This window comes from Trichosurus vulpecula, chromosome 2 (assembly GCF_011100635.1).
Source record: "Trichosurus vulpecula isolate mTriVul1 chromosome 2, mTriVul1.pri, whole genome shotgun sequence".
Taxonomy (NCBI): domain Eukaryota; kingdom Metazoa; phylum Chordata; class Mammalia; order Diprotodontia; family Phalangeridae; genus Trichosurus; species Trichosurus vulpecula.
The window spans coordinates 121,174,507-121,197,101 of record NC_050574.1 but is presented as its reverse complement, the minus strand read 5'-3'; the positions used below and the strand labels follow the sequence as shown (position 1 = coordinate 121,197,101).

General features: G+C 43.2%; 1 protein-coding gene across 1 annotated transcript in view; it reads left to right on the top strand.

Annotated features, from left to right (window-relative positions):
• DGAT2 (diacylglycerol O-acyltransferase 2) overlaps positions 1-22,363 on the top strand; it is a 59,182-nt gene extending 36,819 nt beyond the window's left edge. Inside the window, exons 3-8 of the mRNA XM_036743474.1 lie at positions 3,701-3,808; positions 4,399-4,469; positions 12,819-13,023; positions 17,387-17,561; positions 18,115-18,317; positions 20,447-22,363. Coding sequence (XP_036599369.1) covers positions 3,701-3,808; positions 4,399-4,469; positions 12,819-13,023; positions 17,387-17,561; positions 18,115-18,317; positions 20,447-20,601 — 917 coding nt within the window. The 3' untranslated portion in view covers positions 20,602-22,363. The remainder of the gene's footprint in view (positions 1-3,700; positions 3,809-4,398; positions 4,470-12,818; positions 13,024-17,386; positions 17,562-18,114; positions 18,318-20,446) is intronic.
• The last annotated feature ends 232 nt before the right edge of the window (positions 22,364-22,595 follow it).

Sequence of the window (22,595 nt, the reverse complement as noted above, 5' to 3'; positions counted from 1 at the left end):
TCTCATAAAGTCACTAGCTTCCACTTGCTCCAATCTAATTTTTAAAGTAGTATTTTCTTCAGTGGTCTTTTGGACCACCTTTTCCATTTGGCTAATTCTGCCTTTCAAGGCATTCTTCTCCTCATTGGCTTTTTGGAGCTCTTTTGCCATTTGAGTTAGTCTGTTTTTTAAGGTGTTGTTTTCTTCAGTGTATTTTTCAGTATTTTTTTGGGTCTCCTTTAGCAAGTCATTGACTTGTTTTTCATGGTTTTCTTGCATCCTTCTCATTTCTCTTCCCAATCTTTCCTCTACTTCTCTAACTTGCTTTTCCAAATCCTTTTTGAGCTCTTCCATGGCCTGGGACCAGTTCATGTTTTTCTTGGAGGCTTTTGGTGTAGGCTCTTGCACTTTCTTGACTTCTTTAGGCTGTATGTTTTGGTCTTCTTTGTCAGCAAAGAAAGAATCCAAAGTCTGAGACTGAATCTGGGTGCGTTTTTGCTGCTTGGCCATATTCCCAGCCAACTAACTTGACCCTTGAGTTTTTCAGCGGGGTATGACTGCTTGTAGACTACAGAGTTCTATGTTCCACGTTTGGGGGGGAGGTGCCAGCTCTGCCACACCAGCACTGCTCCTTCCCCAAGAACTCCCAACCCGAACTGGGCTTAGATCTTCAGCAGGCTGTGCACTCCTGCTCTGATCCGCCACTTAATTCCTCCCACCAGGTGGGCCTGGAGCCGGAAGCAACAACAGCCGTAGCTGCCCCACCTCCACTGCCCCCGGGGCTGGAAGCCGAACCACAAACTCCTTCCACTCCCGAAGCTTTTCCCACTAACCTTCTCCGCAGTCTTTGGTGTTTGTGGGTTGAGAAGTCTCGTAACTGCCGCAGCTCACTGATTCAGGGCACTACGGCATGCTCTGCCCAGTTGCTGGTCTTGTTGGTCCAAGGCGCTCAGGCTGGGCTCTGCTCCACTCCGTTCCCAGCTCCCAGCTCCCAGCTCCCAGCTCCGTGTGGGATAGACCTCACCCAGACACCATCCAGGCTGTCCTGGGCTGGAGCCCTGTTTCCCTCTGCTGTTTTGTGGGTTCTGCTGTTCTAGAGCTGGTTCAGAGCCATTTTTTATAGGTTTTTGGAGGGACTCTGTACGGAGCTCATGCTAGTCCCTGCTTACCAGCTGCCATCTTGGCTCCACCCCTCCCTTCTATTTTCTAAAAATCCCAGGGTTTTTTTTTTCAGACAAACTGCTATATATCCATGCTTCCCCTATTCAGTACTTGCGAAGTTGATTTTTCTGAACCCAAGAGTAGGATTAGTTGCACTTCCTCTTATTGAATTTCATCTTACTAAATTCAGCCCAATGCTCTAGCCTGGCAGGATCTTTTTGGATCTTGATTTTGTCATTCAGAATGTTAACTGTCTCTTCCAGTTTAGTGTCAACTGCTGATCTGATGAGCATTGTAGCTATGCCTTTATATGTCACTGACAAAAGTTTTAAACAGCATGGGGCCAAGCACAGATCCCAGGTGCTCTCCCCTGGAGACCCCCTTCAAAGCTGACATTGAATCATTAATGACTATTCTTTCAATTCAATCATTCAGCCGTTCTAATCTTGCTAATTCTATATTATCTATTGATTTGTATTCCTTCATGTTTTCCGCAAGAATAACACGTGATGCTTTATATCAGATACTTTGCTAAAATGTAGTTACACTGTATTTGCAATATTTCTTTGATGTAGTGCTCCTAATCTCCAATTAAACTATACTGGGTATATGTGATTGTTGCTTCTTTTACTAGATGATCATTACCCATCTCTTTAATAATCCAGTGATCCAATTTTTCCAAGAACCAGACTCAAGTTTACTGGCCTATAGTTGATGGACTTTTTCCCCCTCACTATTTGAAAAGTGGTCCTTTACATATCACTTCCAGTAGCTTAGACAAGGCAGCTGATACTTATTAAGATAAAGGGCTTACTATGTGCTGAGCGCTTTGCTAAGCACTGGAGATACATATATACATATGGAATACAGCCTCTGCCCTCAATGAACTTATAAGGAAGACAACACTTAAAACCTGATAAGTGAAGGTACCCCCAAGGAAGCATAGTCTGGAAAGTTAGAAGCCTGGCTGGGAATCAGCCTAGGCCCCTCCCCAAAATGGAACCATGGGGAGGAACTTAACCAATGGGAGGAAGCTAACAAGGCAGATGTTCTAAGTTGAGGAGGCCTTAAGCATTGAGGGAGGTTCCAGAGTGAGACTGTAGCTAAGACTTGGTGTTAGACATATAGCCAGGAAGACATCGAAGATACATCTGTCTTACCAGAGGATATAATTCATCTTGGCCAGGTGACTTAAATTCACAAGGGCAATTAGATATTATGAATCTCCTTCCTTACCTTGAGTATGAAGTCCTTGTTAGCTAATTTTCTACCATTTCTAGTGTCAGAGTCATTGTTGTTAGAGAACAGAGGAAAAAATACGTAATAGCTCTGCCTTCTGTCAATTACTGGTTATTATCCTGTCCATCTCAAATAGATGTCTCATCCTTTTTGTGATCCTCTACTTTCCTCCCAATATTTAAAATTTGTTTTAAAAATCCTTTTTTTACCCTTCACTCTCTTCACTAGCTTCAGCCTACTCTGAACTTGAGCACTGCTGGTGCTAGACTATCTTGCTATTTTATATTCACTCGCATTAACCTGGTCTAGCTTCCATCTTCTGTACATGGCTTTTAAACATCCCAGTTCATGAGTTCTGTATCAGTTTCTGAAGACACCTCCCCATTTTCCTCTTCATTGCCACTTCCTTTGTGTTTTCAGAATTACATTGTTGAGAGTCCCATCCTCACTGTCTCTCCCTATAGAACTTTAGTCCATTAGATGCTGCCTGTCTTCCCCCTAAATTCTTTCGAATGTGCTTTCCCCAGTTCTAGGGTGCATGTGTGTCCAACTACATCCAGCTTCCTCTCCTTATCTCATATCTACCTTTAAGAGGAAATGGTCACTTTCCCTGAAAGGTGCCCATCGTTTCTACCCCAGCAACTGTTTCTTCCCTGTTAGTGAAATCAGATCCTGAATAGAATTTCCTCTTGTTAGTTCCTCCATCCTTTCGAAAGATTAAACTATCACCAAGACAAATCAAGAAGTTATATAAGCTGCTGTGCTTTTGGCATGGGGGGGGGGGAGAGAGAGAGAGAGAAAGAGAGAGAGAGAGAGAGAGAGAGAGAACACTCCAATAGATGTCTGTGTGGTCTTTGCTGTGAGACATGAAACAGCAGTGGTCTTTGGAGAATTGAAAGTGGATATCCCACGGAGGGCAGTGGACAGGCTCATGGTGCACATGAGCAGGCTACAACATAGAGCCAATGAAGAACTTTGTAGAGTTAAAGCAATAAAAGGTGGCATCAGAGAATTATACAAGATGGGCTGGCCACGTGGCAAGGGATGACAGCCTGGACACCCCTACTGGTGTACTCACAACGTCAGGAGAAATTAAGAAGGGCTTTTAGTATATTGAGTAAGATCCCCTGTAGAAAACTTATGGAAGGACATGGACAAGAGATGCACAGAATGGGCAGGACTGGGTGGGCTTTGCTAGCCCTGTGAATTGAATATGTCGACATTTCCCCTTCTCTGGGTCTTGGTTTCCTTTTGTAAATGAGGGCATTGGACTTTTGCAGTCTTTAAGGTCCCACTGATTCTTTGTTCTTTCCCCCCATAGGAATTACATGCAGCCTCATCTTCATGTATATATTCTGCACAGACTGTTGGCTGATTTCAGTACTGTATTTCACGTGGCTGATCTTTGACTGGAACACCCCAAAGAAAGGTACTTAATCCCCAGTTTTGCTATTTGCTAGAGGATCTGGCTTTCCCCCCTGAACCTCACATAAAAAGGGAAAATCATTTCCCACAGAATCAGAGTTGGAAGAGGCTTCAGAGATTGGTCCAACCTATACCTGAGGAAGAATCCCCTCAAAAGATCCATGACAAGTATCTGAACACTTCTAGTGATGGGTGGTTCACTGCTTCTTAAGATACCCCATTTCACTTTTGGACAGCTTGAATTGTTAGGACTTTTTTTCCTTATTTTAAGCTGAAACCTTTCTACAACTTTCCCTGTTTCTAGTTGTGCTTCAAATCATCCATCATTCCAAATGTCCCTAAGTCTTTTCTTCTTTGAAAGGCTAAACCCCGTCAGTTGTTCAACCAGTCCTCTTATTGCCCAGACTCCAGTCTTCTCACCCTGCTGTTTGTTGTTGTCCTTCCCGAGATGTGGTACCCAGGTCAGAACCTAGAACTACTATGTGAAGTGTCTTTAGGGTCTCTAGGACCTTTTATACTTCTTCTGTATCCCATAATCTGTCCTCTGTGCCTCCACTCAACTTCATGACATGAGTTATCCTCTTCTTCTTAAAGGTGGCAGGAGATCAAAGTGGGTGAGAAATTGGGCTGTATGGCGGTATTTCCGAGATTATTTTCCCATCCGGGTAAGTGCCTTTAAATCCAGTAAACATTCACTTTTCCTACCCTAGTATCCCTGTGGACTGTTGTAATGGGAGACTCTGGGGCCTTAGTGTTTGTTCACTGAGGTCCCTTATTTACAAGGCACCAGGGGAGAGACATGATCCCCTTCCTCATAGAATTCACGGTCTAGTAGTGGATACTCCTAGTAGCAGCATCAATACCAAGTGCCCAAGAGGCTCTGAGATGTCTACTGGGGAGGGAGGAGGATCACACCTGAGTAAAGGGGATGAAGGACAGCTTCCTAAGAAATGCGGCAGGGGAGTTTGGCTTTAAGGAGTCGGAGAGAATTCAGTAGGTAATTAAATTAGTGAGGGAGGTCATTCGCAAGCATGACAGGAAGCTGGTAAGGGAAGTCCTAGGGGTAGTACAGTTCAGACATTGTATGGAATGGAAGGAACATTGGAGTTGGAGTCAGAAGACCTCAGTTTGAATCCGAGCTCCAAGAGTTGTTATGTGCGACTTTGCATGACACACTTCCCTTCCCCTGGCCTCAGTTTCCCCCCTACAGAATGAAGAGGCTGAGTTAGACAGTATTTAAGGTCCTTTATACCCCTAAGCCCAAACTAAGGATAGAGAATAGCCCAGCCTGCCCTTGAATACCAGGCAAAGAAATTCAGTTAAGTGTTGGGTGAGGTTGTGGGGAGTGGCAAATGAATTTCCTGGCTCTGCGATTCCCAAATGCAGTTCTCTAAGACAATAAGTTATAGAACAGGTGCCAGCTTGCCTTTGGTACAGGGCGTGCCTCGAGGGAGAATTCCTTATACCAATGAAATCACAGATCCAGTTAAAAAAAAGCCATGTTAAACATGAGAGGCCATGAAGTGTACTGGATAGAGAATGGAAGTGGGTCAGTTGAAGAATTGGTTTCAGATTCAAGAAGACCTGGGTTCAGGTCCTGCCTCATGACTGTGTGACCTTGGACAAGTCACTTACCTACAGTGCCATGGACCACTCTCTAAGAATAGAAGAGGACTAGTGGATTGGGGGATGGACCTAGAATTAGGAAGATCTGGGTTCAAAGGCCACATCAGACACTTGGATAAATAGAACACTTAGATAAGTGTTAGGAATACAAGTGCAACAAGCAGAATGGTCCCTCCCCTCAAGGAGTATTCTACTGGAGGAAGCCTGAACATAAGGGGCATCTTCTGGAGCAGTGGAGTTAGACAGGGAATCACGTGGAGTCCTGGCTCAAGGCCGGACAAGAGGAAAGCTCAGTTCTCCGAGGCTGGTGTCACAAGCACAGAGACTGCTGCTTCCTTTTCAGTACTCCTTTCTGTTGGGGAAGGCCAAGAGTCCTTGGAATGTGGAACATACCAGTTCCCTGAGTGGGACATAAAGTTGGTGTTCCCCCCTCTTACCCCCATAGTATTCCTCATTGGGGATCACATCACTATGGGCCAGGCATTCTTTCAGGCAGTGTTGAGCACCTTGTCCTTGAAGACAGATCCCATGGCCACCAGATGATTCTGGGCTTCTGCCCTTCCCCTGGCAATGCCAGCCAAGGTTTCCCTCCCTCACAGCTGGATATCATCAGGAAGGAGCACAAGGGTCCCCTTAGCTAGGATATAGTTTTCTGCTGGGCTCCTGTACAGACTTGAAGCTGCTTTTCCCTAATGTGCCTGGTCCCCTCTTCCCAATGTAAATGATCTGATATTCCGAGGATGGTACTGGAACATTCATAGGAAATCCAATGTTTTCCAGCCTTTTGAAGTTCAGAAGGTTCATCCTCTGGTCAGAGGGGTTGGGGCAGGGAGGAGACAGAGGTTCTCTCTCCTTCAGACCCAAGCATTTTCTTTCCAGGTTGGAGGGCTTGGCTGAAGTTGCTCTCTCCTCTAGGTTCACCTGCCACAATACTGATTCTGAACTTGTTGTGTGTTTGTGTTTATCCTTTGTTTTCGAAGAGGACCATGACATCAGGGAAATAATGATGTGACTTGCAGTTGACATTGATTTGAGTGAGGGAGAGCTGTGCAAGGTCACCAGCCTTACTTTCTCCTCCAGAGCCATCTGGATCCAGTGACCTGATATTCATCAGGATGACTGGAGATGACCCAGGATGCAATGGGAGACCCTGGCCCTTGTATGCTCAGGCCTTTTCATGTACTAACTTAGGTGAGGTAACACCCATTCAATGAATAGGCCTCTTTAAAAAGTGAGTCAAAGGATGGCTCCTTTAATTAGAAAAAAGAAGAAAAAATAATCAAGCTGGGAGGGGAAGACCCTCAGGGTTGCTGTTCCAAACAGAAAGTTACCATTGACATTCACTGTAAGCCAGGAGGGCCCAAAATACAAGCCATTAAGTGGAGAGCTTGGGCAGGGACCTATTGTGGTCCAAACTATGAGCTTCAGAGTGAACTGGGCAGCTTCTGGCCATTAACATTTACCTTCCTAAGGAGAGGGAGAGGACGAGATGAGTTACCCAACTAGCCGGGTCCCCTTTCAGGCAGCTCACTCTACTCACAGGTTATGTTTGTCCTTCATTTTCGAAGAGGGCCATGACATCAGGGAAATGATGACATGACTTGCCATTGACTTTGATTTGAGTGAGGGAAGGTTGTGCAAGGGCACCAGCTTCACTTTCTCCTCCAGAGCCATCTGGGTCCAGTGGCCTGATATTCATCAGAAAGACTGGAGATGATCCTGAACTAGCTTGTTACTGTTTATACACTACCCGAGAGACAGCTTTTCTACTCACGGACTTCCTGTGAATAGTACGGTCATTTCACCCAACAGGCTAAAAATATTTTGTTTGTTCCAAATATATTAAGTACTTTTCACACCCAGTTTAATGCCTTTGATTAGTTCAGAAGAGGTGTTCTCATCTGATGGAAGTGTCAAGGTATAGTACATGCTGCTGTTAGTGCTAGATACAGTGTGTGGCACATCTTGAAGGTCATGGCACATCATTTCAGTCATGTCCAGCTCTTTGTGACTCCATTTGGGGTTTTCTTGGCAAAGTGGTTTGCCATTTCCTTCTCCAGCTCCTTTTACAGATGAGGAAACTAAGGCAAACAGGGTGAAGTGACTAGTCCAGGGTCACACCACTAGGAAGTTGTCTGAGGCCAGATTTGAAGTCAGGAAGATGAGTGTTCCTGATGTCAGGCTCTATCCACTGTGCCACTTAGCTGCCCCATGTGGCAGATGGTAAGTGCTTAATAAATGCTTATTCATGATGGTGATAACAGAATGCTGATCAAGACCATGACCAGTCAGGATTCCTGAGGACTACTGATGAAGCATGCTGCCTACCCCTGGTCAGAGAGGTGATGGATTCAAGATGCTGAATGTGACACATATGTTCACACTTAGCCTGTGCAGGGAATTTGTTTTGTCTAGTTTTTTTTGTTTGTTTGTTTGATTTTAGGTGGGATGAGGGCAATTGACTGATTCATTTAGCCTCTACTCTTACATTACTCTGTGTGACCTTGGGCTAGTCACTCCCTGTCTCTTGGCCTCAGTTACTTTCTTTGCAAAAAAAAAAAAAGTGTGTGTGTGTGTGTGTGTGTGTATGGGGTGGGGGTGGGGGCGGGGGCTGGCCTCAGTGATCTCAAAACACCCTTCTACCTCTACATTCTAAAAGAGGCTTCTAGCCCTTTTGTGCCTCAGTTTCCTCAGCTCTACAATGAGACTCATAATAGCAGCTACCTTATGGGGTGATTGTGAGAATAACATTGTCCATCTGACTGCCTGAGGGCTTTTCATTATTTTTTCGTTGGCCCTGAACAAGTCAACTTCACTGGGGTTCAGTTCCTCATCTGAAAGATAAAGAGATCGGACTAGATGGCCATTAAGTCCCTTCTGGTTCTAAATCTGTGATCCTTTGAGTTATTGTCTTCTACCTACTTTATCACAGACACTGACCTTAGTTGTAGATCGAGAACAAAGAAGCCATCAACTTACGGGATATGCTAAGTTTATATTCCTAACCCTTCAAGCATGCCTGAGAAGTGCTGGATTCTTGGGGCTTTGTTGCATACAGGTCCTTTTCTTTCAGCAATTTAATAATAACTTGTGACACAATAAAAGAGCAGTGGGTTGGGAGTCTAAAGATCTGGATTTGAAATCAAGCCTGCCATTTATTAGCTTTGTGACCTTAGGCAAGTTACATAACCACACTGGGCCTCAGCCTCTTCATCTGTAAAATGAGGGGACTGAACTAGATCACTTCTAAGGTCTCCAACTCTGTGATGCCATAATGCACTGAGCACTGGGCACAGAGTCAGGAGGATATGAGTTCAAATCTGGCTTCTTATACATAATAGATGTGTGACCCCGGGCAAGTCATTTAGCTGCATTGTGTCTCAGTTTCCCCAACTGTAAATTGAAGATAATAATAGCATCTACCTCACAGGGTTGTTTCAAGAAAAAAATGGAATAATATTTGTAAAGTACTTCGCACAGTCCCCAGCACATAGTAGGCATTTTAATAAATGCTTATTCTCTTCTCTCCCCCTCTCGCTCTGAACTCTATAATGCTATAAGGTTTAGAAAGTGGTTTTTTCCACAGTAATCCTGTGAGGTAATCAATACAGTTAACTTATCTGTATCTTAGAAATGAAGAAACTGAGATCCTGTTCCTTTTCCTCAAAAAGGAAAGTGGCTTGTCCAGGGTCCCACAGTAGTAAGTCTGAGAGTAGGGCTTCAAACCTGCATGTTTATTCTGACTTAAAGATCAAGACTCTTTTGTCATAGACTGAGCTTTCCCTGCTGAGCCTCTGCTGGGTGCCTAGCCTCGGGTTCAGGGCAGATAGGAAGGACAGCCACATCTCCAACTAGGGAGTCTGGTTTAGTGAAACAGCAGTTTTTGTGTGCAGGACCCTATATTGCATAGGCCAGAGTAAAAGGTTCAGGTAGTAAGTGCCATGAGAGTCCCAAGAAAGGAGAAAGTTGTGTGTGGGGGCTAGAGTGGTACACGAGGGAAGTGGGAGGGAGAGGAGTCTTGAAGGATAGATAGGATTTGGATGGGAGGAGAGAAGGTATTCCTGGCCAAGTCATTTTACCAGATTGTAAACTTTGTATTTCCTCCAGCCTAATCTATATGGGGTCGTAAGATTTACAAAGAACACAGAAAACCCTATGACACAGGCAGTACAAGCGTTTTATCACTATTTTACTGGAAACTGAGACCTAGAGAAGTCAAAAAAATTTGTCCCCAAATGGCTAGCAAGTGCAGAACTCATACTCCAGCCCAGATATCTACTATACTATATTGCCTCCCACAGAATGAATTGTTACTTCATCCAAAAGGATACCCCGCAGGACTCCTTTAAAAAGAGCAGATTTCCCTCAATGTAATTAAAAATAGGGTTTAGTATATAGGTAACTTCCCAGGAATTATGTCATTATTGTGTAAAGTAAAATCCACCTGTATGTTCTTTGACCAGTTCATTACTAGAAAAACAGTGAAGGTTTGAGATTCTAGATAAATCAGGTTCAAAGTTCCCTTCTTCCTCAGTTAACTGAATGAAGTGAACCTTGCAAAGACATTTGTGATAGTTTGGGATAGTGGGTGGCCTTTGATTCCCAGCTCCCCTAGCTCTAACACTGGGGTTCTGTGATCCTGAGGTGTACTTGGTGCCCTGCTGACAAGAAGTGGAAATGAAATTCAGACGAGAAAGATTTCCCTGTAGGTTGTAGTAAAAATGGAAGGCTTTCCTGGAAGAAGCAGGACTTGAGATGGGGGACCTTTGAAGGGTGGGTAGGGAACATGGGAAGAAAAATCTGATGGCTCATGACTTCTGGGTATGGTATAGCTTAGTCTTCTCTCTTCCAGGACATCCCCCCAAACAACTTGGACCCACATTAATCCTCTCTCCTCCCAGTTCATAGCACTGAGAACATTGGCTCTAACCGGCATGCAAAGGAGCACAGATGGAAGGGTGCTTGAAATACTGACTGTCAGAGCTAAAAGTAAATGAGATTTTAGAGCTTAAAAAAGAATATAAAAATCATTTAGTCCAGTCTCCTCGTTTTATAGATGAGGAAACTAAGACTCAAGAGAAAAAGTGATTTAAAAGTACCACAGTGTGGCGGTTGAACTGGGATTGAAACTGAGATCCTCTGACTCCCAAGTTGAATGGTGTTTGTGCTCTGCTGGGAGTACATGATGTTGCTTCTTGTAATGCTTCTAGAAGGACAGATAAAAACTCATGTATATACTTGCCCATCAGGCACTTGGTTCACTATGTGACTTTGGACTAGTCATTTCACTTCTGGCTTCAGTTTCACCATCTGTGAAATGAAGGTGATGATTCTTGCCTTCCTCTACCCTGCTCCTGCCTCACCTCTCCCCCTCCCCCCCAGGCAGCTAGGTGGCACTGGGCTTGGAGTCAGCAAGACCTGAGTTCAAATGTGATTTCAGATGCTTACTAGCTGTCCGATCCTGAGCAAGTCAGCTTACTTCTGCCTCAGTTTCCTCATCTGTAAAATGGAAACCTCTCAGCGTGGTTGTGAGAACCAAATGAGAATAATAAAGCACTTTTCAAACTTTAAAGTGCTGTATAAATGCTCACTGTTGTTATTGCTTTGAGGAGCCAATGAAAAATAATAGATGTAAACAGCTTTGTTAACCTTCAAACATGATAGAAACATCAGCTTTTGCTGGTGTTATTTTGTGGGTTATCTTGACCAAAATATTCACTACTCTGTAGCAAACTCTATTTTGATAAGCCCTTCTAAGCTTAGCTAGTCTGGTCCTTGGATGACAGTCCATCTCCAGGTTCATACTCAAAGCCTTTCCAGGTTGGCTGGATCTGCCAGAGCTTATGCCTGCTTAGAATGCAGGGGTACTGTTGCATGAGGCATCGGAGCATCATTTTTATTGAGAAAAAAAGAGAAATAGAGATGGAGCAGGTAGTAGCACCTAAGTTCCTATATTCACCCCTGAGCTCAGTGAAAACTTTTTTTATTGTCATTTTCAACTCATCCCAGTCAAACAGCAAAAGGTCCTTGCCTTGGAAGCATGAAGCTAAGATCCAGGAAATTCCAGGCTCTGGGCCTTGTTTTTTCCAAGTACCAATTGAAAAACAAACATCACTTCTCCCACCCCCTACCCTGAAGTGCTGCAGCTTGTACTCCAGGCAAGTAACAGGACTTTGGCATTCTAAAGGGCAGAGGTTGACGTTGATTGTCATTGTCCACTTTTGGGGTTCTGTCCCTTCCCCCTCGTGTGATTAAAAAATAAAACACTACCCTGGCCTTTGTCCCTGGCAAGAACCAGATAGGTCTATGGGAATGGATACTTTGGGGGATGGGTCCTGGAAGGGGCATGTGAGGTATACAGAGCAGTCAGTGCTGTGAGGCTTTCCTAAAAGTATCTATCTCCTCCTGGGGGTGAAGGAGTAGGGAATGACCAATGATAGTGTCTCGCTTCAGAGCATTCTCAGGCGTAGCCTGGTCAGCCTTGTCTATAGTCCTCAACAGTAGGGGGATGGGAGGTCAGCCCAAGGACTCTAGGTCCTGCTGTGTTTTGTTTTCCCTAGTCTGGGCTGCCACAAGTAGCTGGGCTTGGCTTCTCCCTCCCCTAGAGATCTGTTGTGGCCTCTAGTAATATTATCACTTATACAGCATTTTCATATATTAGCTCATTCAAAAGGCCATAAATTAGGATGTTAGAGTAGATGGTCTCTAAGGGGCTTTCCCTCAAAATCTGTGATCCTGTGACTTGGACTCAGGATACCAGGAAGTTTGAATTCTAACCTCCACATTTACTAGTTACCTGACGATGAACAAATCATTAAGTCACTCTGATTCTATTTCCTCATCTGTAAAATGGGGGAAGTAACACTTTAACTACCTATCTTAGAAGGCTATTGTAAAGAAAGCTCTTTATATAAACTTTTGTTGAATAGGGGAGGAGAAGAAGGGATAGATAGAAATGAAATGTTATTCAATTATTAACATTCATTTTATAATTATTAGTTTCATAATAATTATTATTGGTGTCGATATATTCAGACTCAGCCTGTGACTGAGAAAGAGAACAAAAGTAAATAAAACTCACCTAAGGACAAGTGGTCGTTCTGTGTGGCCCCTGTGGACAGAATCAGAATGAGTGGGTTAAAGTCATTGGGAGCCAGAACTTTCTAGCATCCAGAGGAGCTGTCCAATAACATAACAAGTTCCATAAAAACACAATGAGGCTTAATATCACTGGAAGTCTTCAAGCATGGATCCCAACTGTGTGTCATACTGTTAAGGAGATTCCTGTACCGGGTGAGAGATTGGACTAAATACTTTCCAGATGTCCTTACCAGCTCTGAGATTCTATTCTGTCTTTCTCTCCCTTTCCCCCCAATTCTTTATCCCAGCTGGTGAAGACTCACAACTTGCTGACAACCCGGAATTACATCTTTGGGTATCACCCCCATGGTATCATGGGCCTGGGGGCCTTCTGCAACTTCAGCACTGAGGCCACAGAGGTTGGAAAGAAATTTCCTGGGATCCGGCCTTATCTGGCAACTTTAGCTGGGAACTTCAGGGTCCCTGTGTTAAGAGAATATTTAATGTCTGGAGGTAAGAAATTGAAAGGGTAATGCATTCTTCCCACGTCCTTGGAAGAGAACCCCCCAAAATTTCATTCTTTGCTTTTTCTCTACACATACCCACCAAGTCCTGTTTAGGGACAGGATGCCCTTGGTGTGTTCCTTGATTCCATCTTCACAGGTCAAGGATGAGCCTTAAGGTGCCCAAGTTCCTTTACTTTCCCTATCTATAAAATTAGATAATTGGACTAGAGGATTTCTGAGGTCCTTTCATCTCCTAAAAATTCTATTTAAGGAGCCGTTTTCTAGGATTTTTCCCTGTCCCGAGCCCATTCCTATCTTGGGACTTTATCCTAAGAACAGTATTGTACAGTGGAAAGGGGATAGGATTAGGAGTCAATGGACCAAGGTCCAAATCCCAGCTCTTCCACTTACTGATTTGTGTCTTTAAACAAGTCATGTTTCCTTTTAGGCCTCAGTTTCCTTATTTGTAAAATTGTAAGGTCCATTCTAGATCATAAATGATCCTCCTCATCTGTGCCTACTGGTTCCCTGACTTCAGTCCCAACTAAAATCCCACCTTCTTTAGGAAGCCTTTCCTGATTTCCCCTTAATTCCAGTGCCTTCTCTGTTAATTACTTTTTTAAAGAATGTTTTTATTTTATTATTTCTCAATTACATTTAAAAACTATTTTTAACATTCATTTTTAATAATTTTTGAGTTCCAAATTCTTTCCTTCTCTTACCTCCTCACTCCTTGAGAAGGCAAGCACTTTGATATAGATTATATATTAACCTTGTTGCAAAGCAGGACACAGATCAACAAAAATCCTTCTTTGTTATTTATTTCCACTTTATCCCATATATAATTTGTTTTTACATAGTTGTTTGCATGCTATCTTCCTCATTAGACTATGACCTCCTTAAGAGCTAAGGTTGTCTTTTACCTTTTTTTTTTTTTGCGTCATCAGGGCTTAGCATTGTGCCAGGCACATAGTAGGCAATTAGTAAAAATTTACTAAGTAGGCACTTTAATAAATATTGACTTAACTTCCTATTGTAAGAATAATAATGACTCACATTGGGTAGTGCATTAGGTTTCATAAAGTACTTAACTGATAACAGCCCTGTGAGGGAAGTAGCATTTTCTCTAGGGGTGGTAGTAAGGTAGTAACAGTAATATGTATCTCCTTTTTACAGATCAGGAAACTGAAGTTGAGAAGCTAAATGACTTGTCCAATGTCTCACAGATAGGATATGTTAGAGCTGGAACTTATCCTCAGGTTTCCTGACTCCAAGACTTAGTGATCTTCCTACTATGTGGTATACATAGTATTACTACTCTGTGGTTTTCCAAGAACAGTAACTTGTCTGTGTTTTGCCTTTGGGGCCTCTCATCTCAGTTCCTAGGGACTTCCTTCTTATTTCTTATGTTTGGGGAAAGCATCAAGGCTACCTCTTTCCATCCTTTCTCTAGTTGAGAGACTCATTCCTGTGCTTTCTCAGTTTCTGGCTATCTCTACCAAAAGGGCCATCATAAGGTGTGCTGGAAATCAGTAAACAGATGTTGATTGAATGCTTGTTGTGCTGCACCCTTGGGGAGAGAGGTATTTTGGATTTAGATGAGATACAGTCCTTGCCCTCATGGAACTTGGTCTTGCAAGGAAGACACAAACAGGCGTGTTAATAATACCACACTATTACGTAACTACAGTGTTCCAGAAAGAGGCAAACCAATTGTTATATAAGGTCCATGGGGTTGACTAAAGGGGTATTACTATAATTTATGGGACAAAAAAGGTAAAAAAAAAAAACCAGACCAAAGATTGGCAATGTACAGAGTCCAACAATCTTCCCACCAACCCATGATGTGACCTTAGAGGCTAGTACAGTTTCTAAGCCAAACAGCCTCAGTTGTCACATAGTCCTGGTTGCCACAAAGCCCTTCCATCTTGGCTTGGAAGAGCCCAGCACATCTTTTCCCTAGGTTTCCCCTAGCATTTGCCAAACTAATTTGGCAATACTTTGGGTAATAGGATATATTGTTGGAACAGTTCTAATTTAGGGTGAAGGAGACTTTGAGGGTTTAAAATTACTCCCAAGATAAAGAGGAACTAGGGACCTCTGGGACTAAAACAGTGGAAATGTGGTCTTTTTTCACTGATGCTGTCTGTCCTTTGTTGTCTCATTTTAGTGTGAAGGTGACCCTGGGTTCTCAAAGGTTGTGCCAGCCAAGCACAAGCTCTGGTGGATCCTGCCAGTCTTTAAAAAGGCCTCACTCCATTTTGGTCTTGGTGGCAGACTCTATCTTTTATTCCAGTCCTAGCTTAACAGCTAAGTTTCAGAGAGGCTCATAACCTGGCTAGCTTCAGGGTGTTAAAATTTTCAGCTATAGCAGCTTAAGGAAACCATACACTAATTGTAGTGTCATTGCCATCTGTGCCAGTGGGTGCCCGGGAAAGTACAGATTCTTGAAATCTTAGAAGTGTCATAGTAAAAAATTTTATCACATATTTTGGAAAATATATAATTTCATATTCCGGATGGGAAAAATAGCACTATTATTAAAGAATTTTTCACAGGGAACCCTTGCCAACATGACCTTATAAGATCCCTTCTTTCTGTGACACTGTGTTCTAAGAACAAGTGAGATTTGACCAATCCACTGTAACCCTGGACAAATCGTTCAGTCTCTCTGGTCATCATTTTCTCTTTTCTAAAATGGGGGTGCCCTGCCTCTCCCATAGTGGTTGTAACATTCAAATGAAATCATGGACATTGAAAATGCTTTGAAAAGATTAAAGTCATAGGATAATAAATTTAGAACTGAATTGAGGCAAAGAAGTAAGTGACTTTAGTCAGTACACCAAGCACTTATTAAACACCCACTGTGTATCAGCACCGAGGTTACAAAGACAAAAATGAAACCACTCTTGCCCTCAAGTAGTTTATATTCTGTCAGTGGAGAGAATAAACATACATACACACATATAAAACAATTTCAAATTAAATAAATGTAATACTTTACAAAGATCACACAGCCAAATAAGTGACAAAGCTGGAATATGAGCCCAAGTCTTATAATGTTACGATGCATCTGGAGGTACCAGAGACTGGAGAGTGAAGCCTGGATGACCAGGTCGGGGATGTTGGAGAGGGAGAGGAGAGGGAGTTGTTGAGGGGGATGTTGGAGAGGGAGTTGAGCCCGTCCCGTTTCTCCGAATTCTTGGAGAGAAAATGGAAGGAGCATTAGATTTGGAGTAAAGGGAGCTAGATTTGAATTCTGACTCTGATGCTTATTTCTAGCATGTCTTGGACAAGCCTCAGTTTTCATATCTAAATTTGAGGGAGTTGGATTTGCTAGAGAAACGGAAGGCTCCTTTTAGATCCCTAAATTCCAAATAAGTGAATCTGTGGTCTGTGATTCTTGTTCTGATGCTGCCCCCTCATGGAATTCTGAAGCCATAGCCATAGTTGGCACCTAGCCCCTTAATTTTTCTCCTTTTCCAAAACTGTAGTTAGCCATGTTAACATGGATCAGGCCATGGCTCATCTACCATCCTTCACCCCAGCAAAATTCACTAAAGTCCACAGTTCACCATGTGCACACATAGTTCCATATAGTCGTGTCCACTTAATAGCCATGTGAATGTGACCTAGTCATTTATTGATGATGCATCTTAGTTCCCTCATCTGTAAAATGATAAAATTTATAAGTATATCTTTATGGATAATATATAATTATAAAGTTAGACATATGAAATGTACATGTCTATGTCTCTCTGTGTGTACACATAGGTACGTATGTATATTATGTGTGTGTGTATGTATATACAACCTGCCTCCCAGGTGTAGTGAAGAAAGCACTTTGTAAACTCTAAACTGCTTTAAAAATCAATTATTGTCATAAACATTATGTGATGAAATTTGATATAGTAACAGAGGAAATTTTGGAATCAGGAAGACCTGGGTTCAAGTCCTGCCTTGGGCACATAGGAGCTGTATGATCTACTATGGATGAGTCATTCAGTATCCTGAAGGGCTCTCTAAAACTTAAGTTCCAGATGAGTCGAAGATCTGCATCTATGGGAGGAGTTTCCACATGAGGGGTTCATTACCCTGATAGAATCACGGGTCCAGACCAAAATAATTTATTATACTTGACCCCCTCTTAGTGACACTGACCACTGGCATACTGCTCCCCCTTTGACTCTGCTTCTCTGTAAAAGTATGAGGATAATATTATTGTACCACTTACATCACAGAACTTCGGTAAGGAAAAGAGTTTAAAAATACAATAAGTAGGCCTCCCAGGTCCAGACATCTATTTCCCTGGGACCGGAAGAACCCAAGACACTGCTGACTTCCTCAAAGATGCCTCTATTCTGCCACAGGTATCTGCCCTGTCAACCGTGACACCATCGACTATCTGCTTTCCAAGAATGGGAGCGGCAATGCAATCATCATCGTGGTGGGGGGTGCTGCCGAGTCCCTGAATTCCACACCAGGAAAGAATGCTGTCACTCTGAAGAACCGGAAAGGCTTTGTGAAGCTAGCCCTGAGACACGGGTGAGCAGGCTGGGGAAAGGAGGGCAGTGGACAGGCTTTGCACCTGATTGTAGAGTATTAAAAAGAACCCTAGCCAGGAAGCTCAGTGAGCTTCTCAGCTGTAGGATCTTATTCAAATCATTTCCCATCTTTCAGCCTCCATTTTTTTCCTATGTAAAATTACAAGCTTGGACTAGATCTCCCAAAGCCCCTCTTTCTGGAGGTTCTGATGTTCTATAATTCCTATGGTCCCTACAACCACCTTGGGTTGAGGAGGGATGAGAGAGATTATCTCAATTTTACAAATATGGAAACTAAGCCTTAGGAAAGACCATAAAATGTCAGAGCTGGAAGGGCTTTGCTTAGTACGTGGAACCTAGAGTGTCTGAGCTAGAAGAGACCAAAGAGATCATCTCACTCACCTATTCTGTCTTTTATAGGTGAAGAAAATGAGGCCTAAAGAGGGGGGTGACATGTCCAAGGCCACACATTGTTATTTTTAGTTTTATTACAAAATGAATTTTGAAGGTGTGACAAAGACTTGAAAGTTTCTTTGGTGTTTCTTTCCCTCTAGGGCTGACTTGGTTCCCATCTATTCCTTTGGGGAGAATGAGGTTTACAAACAAATAATCTTTGAAGAAGGTTCATGGGGCCGATGGGTCCAGAAGAAGTTCCAGAAATACATTGGCTTTGCTCCCTGCCTTTTCCATGGTCGGGGCTTCTTCTCCTCCAATACTTGGGGCCTAGTGCCGTACTCTAAACCCATCACTACAGTTGGTAAGCAGGGTTGAGGACAGGGCAGGGGTGGGGATGGAGGATAGCCACCCAAGTAGAACCTGAAGATACAGCAGAATAAATCATTTCACAAACCCCTATGTCAGGGGTGGGAGTAAGGTTGGACTCAGAGCTGGCCTCCCTAAGATATAGTCACACAGCAGGAAAGGTACAGTGTACTCTCAGAGAGCCCTGAATTTGCAGCCAAAAGTCCTGGCTTGGAATCCTGCCTCTGCTACTTACTAGCTGGGTGGCCTAGAACAAGTCATTTCAGTGTCTCTGGGCCTCCATTCCTCATCTGTAAAATGGAGATAGTCACAGCATGGTACATGGAGAAGACACTGGCTCTGGGGCTGAGGACCTGGGTTCAAACCCCACCCCTGACACTTACTACCTGTGTGACTTTGGGCAAGTCATTTACACTTTCCAGTGTCTCAGTTTCCTCAACTACATAATTGGACAAAGTGGTCCCTTTCATGCTGCCTTTGCACAACATACTTCTCAAGGTCGTTGAGGAAATTCTGTGTAGACCACCATAGTAACGTAAAAGAAAAAATCAGACTGAGAGAGCTGAGGTTAAGATCAGACAGTGACTCTCAGCCCAGCTTCTTGAAAACAAAGGAGCAGAGTGGGGCCTGAAGCTCAATGTGGATCAGTAAACAAACTTACCAGCACTTAGCTGGTGTCTGACATTTTGCAGGGAAGACAAAGGCCCTCTAAGAGACTGGGAGCTAAATCTGGGAGAGCATTTCTGGTGCCACCAAAGAAGAAGCAAGAAGGGAAAGTTAAGGGGATAGAAGAAGCCAGCTAAAGCTGGGGCCCCCTGAAGATCCATTGCTGCACTAGAAGGGACCTTCTCTTGACCTCATTTTACAGTCTTTTTTGAACAGCTGCAGGCTCCTTTAATAGGCCCTCCACAATCTAGCTTCAGCTCACCTTTATTTCACCCTACTTTGTACACTCTACATTCTAGCTAGACTAGACTATTAGCTGTTCTCCAAACCTTCCCCACAACCCCGCCTCTGGCCATCCATGCCGGCCATCCTCCATGCCTGGAGTTTACTGCCTCCTCTTTTCTGTCTGCTGAAATTCTTTTCTTTCAAAGATCACTGATAAAGTTGAAAGGACATTGTATTGGAAAGTCAGGAGTCCTGGTTTCTGCTCCCACTTCTCATGATGGTATATTGCTGTGTCACAAGTAATTTTCCCTTTCTGGGCCTCAGTTTTATTATCTGTAAAATGAGTAGCTTGCACATAATGCCATGTGAACCAGGTAGTACAAGTGTTATCCTTGTTTTATGTAGTTGAGGGGGGTTACTTAATCACAAAGAAAGGGGGGATGTGACTTGCCTGTGGTCACATAGCCAACATGTGTATGATATGCCATACCTTTTTTGTGTGTCTTAGCTTCTCCATCAAAAAAATGATAAGCCAAGACTCAACTTCATGTCTTCTAATTCCTTTTCATTAGACCACAAAACCTTCCCAGTTCTGACATTGTATAATGAAAAGAACATTAGACAAGAGTCAGGATACCTGGGTTTGGGTGTTAGCTCCCACTTTCCTAGCTGTGTAGGCCTCATTTTTGTCTTTTGTACAACAAATGATATTTGTACTACCTACCTTAATGGGTCTATTATGTGGAAAGTGCTTTAGGAAACAGTATAAGTAATAGCTCACATTTCTTTGGTGCTTTAAGATATACAAAAGATTTTCCTCTCAGTAGCCACAAAGATTATTCTTATCCCTTTTTCACGATGCAGAAACTAAGGCTGAGAGTTGAAGCGACTCCACGGCACCATGGCTACAAGCACTAGGGGCAGGACTTGAACTTGGATTATAAAAGTTTAGCACTGGAAAGGATCTTCTAGGTAATCAGGTCCAACCCTTCATTTGATAGTTGAGGAAATGTGTGAGTTGACTTTGTCCAAGGGTACACAGGTAGTAAATAACTGGATTGGAAATTTAAGCTTGGGTCCTTTGACTGCAAAACCGAAGCTCTTTCCTCTTTCCCTCCCCTCTTGGTTGCTAGTATTGTAAAAGTGATGAGTTTGGGGTGCGGGAGCTGTGGGCAGGAGGTCAGCCTATCATGGCTTCTAACAAGATAACCGATAACATCTTTCCCTTGACAGTGGGCGAGCCCATCACTATCCCCAAACTTGAGCACCCAAGCCAGAAGGACATCGACCTATACCATGGCATGTACATGGAGTCCCTGGTGAAACTCTTTGACAAGCACAAAACTAAGTTTGGTCTTCCTGAGACAGAAGTTCTGGAAGTGAACTGAGTGGACTGGGCTGGTGGCAGGCAGCCAGCGGCCTCCCCCTTGGGGGAAGAGTCAGTCTCAAATCATTTTTCTACCAAGTTCTCAAGTGCTTTTTGTTCTGTAAATTTGGAAGCCTCATGGGTGTCTGTGGGTTATTTTAAAAAAATTATAATAACAAAATAATAATTTTGTTAAAATATTACAATGTTAGGTCTTTTTTAAGGGAAAAAAAGTGAATGTATCCAAACTCTCTTGCTTCTAGTCCATCCCACTCTTAAGAGCTGATTTTTTTCTGGCTTCTCCCCACATTTCTCAACCTGATCTCTCGTTCCATAATCAAAAACCAAAAAAAGCTACCTTCCTATATTTAATTGACGATTTAATTGACCTTCCTAATAATGACGAGGAGACCAGGAATGTATTTGAAAGCATCCTGCATGTGAAGTTAGAGGAAGCTGGATTCAAATCCAAGCTCTGCAATATACTTCCTGTCTTATCTTCCTCATCTATTAAAATGTTGGGGTTAGACCAGATAAGATCTAGCATCATTCCTAGCCTGAGGATCTTATAATCCTGTAAGCTTCACTGGAGACCCTAGAGAAACAATTTTGCAGTTCCACCACATTCTTTTTGCCCTGTCCCCAGCCCTAGTGGATTCACATTAATGTGGACTTGTCTCCCAACAACATGACAGTCCCAACTAAGGATGAGATAGTAGTAGGGACTGTCATGTTGTTGGGGGACAAGTCCACGTGAAAGTGATGACCCTCTAATGCTATTGAGCTGCCACTGACCCTGACCTATATTAAACAAGTGGGGTGGCCCTTTGTGTAATTTCATTCAACAGAGAACTACCTTTCCAAGCTAGAGATGGTAACGTGTAAATGAGGAAGTCACTGATGTTTTATCTCCCCTTGTTGGTTTAGGGGAGTGGGACTGGAAGGGGCCTGAAAACTACCATTTACTTTTTGAGATTTTTTGCATAGTCCCCAACTTCCCTCCACCTTCAACTCTTTCTCTCACACATAGACTTGTGGGAACATAGCCCATTGATGCTATCCTCCCTCCTTCCCACCCCACATTCCCTTTTGTTAAATATTTCTCTTTCAACTCTGGATGTCACAGGTAACCGGGCCTGGCATGAAATGCTCCTAACTTACGGCATGGGTGACCCTGGCCTTATCATTCCACAGATTTAGGCCTCAGTTTCCACTTCATTAAGCAGAAGATGGGAACAGAAATACAATACTGGGGCTTGTGGGCTCCTTCTTGGCTGGGGAAATGCAGGTCAGCTTTCATAACAGGAGAATGACCTGTGTGGCCTGAGTGAAATGAGGCTCCATACAGAACCAACCCCTGGGCCCAAGCCATACCTTTGATAACAGCTAAAAGTTTATGAAAGGAAGAGTTTGACCTCAGAGTGTTCCTTCATCCAGGGCCTGACAAGTGGTGCCGCTTACCTGAAGGCCAAACCTCACATATATGTCATTAGCTATATGCGTGACCTTGGGCAAGTCACCTCCCTTGGGCCTCATTTTCCTGCTATATAATGAGGTCTATGGATTATTTAACCTCTAAGTTCTCTTCCAGTGTCAATCCATATGATCCTCTCATCTATGTGCCTTTGCAGAGCAGGGGGACCAGAAATGCCTTCTCATATCCCAGCATCTTATGGCAAAATGAGCCTGTATGTATATGTTCTCTCTTCATATTTCTCAAATCATTGTGCCATATCAAAACTTTTGTACAAATTTATAAAAATAAACTTTATTTGGGACTTGTATCTTTCCTGTGGTGTTTAGTCTTTCTCTCGGTGGATAGGAAGGGGAGGTATTGTGGCCTGGTGGGAGTGGAGGAACCTAGGAAAAGAGGCCTCTGGCTGGTAAGGCTGAACCCTGGGTTGGAGTATAGATGATGCACATTTCTACAAGGTTTTAAGGGTTTTGAAATGCTTTTCTCACCAATCCTACAAGGCAAGTCGTGCAGGTGTACTCAGTTTTACAAATGAGGAAACT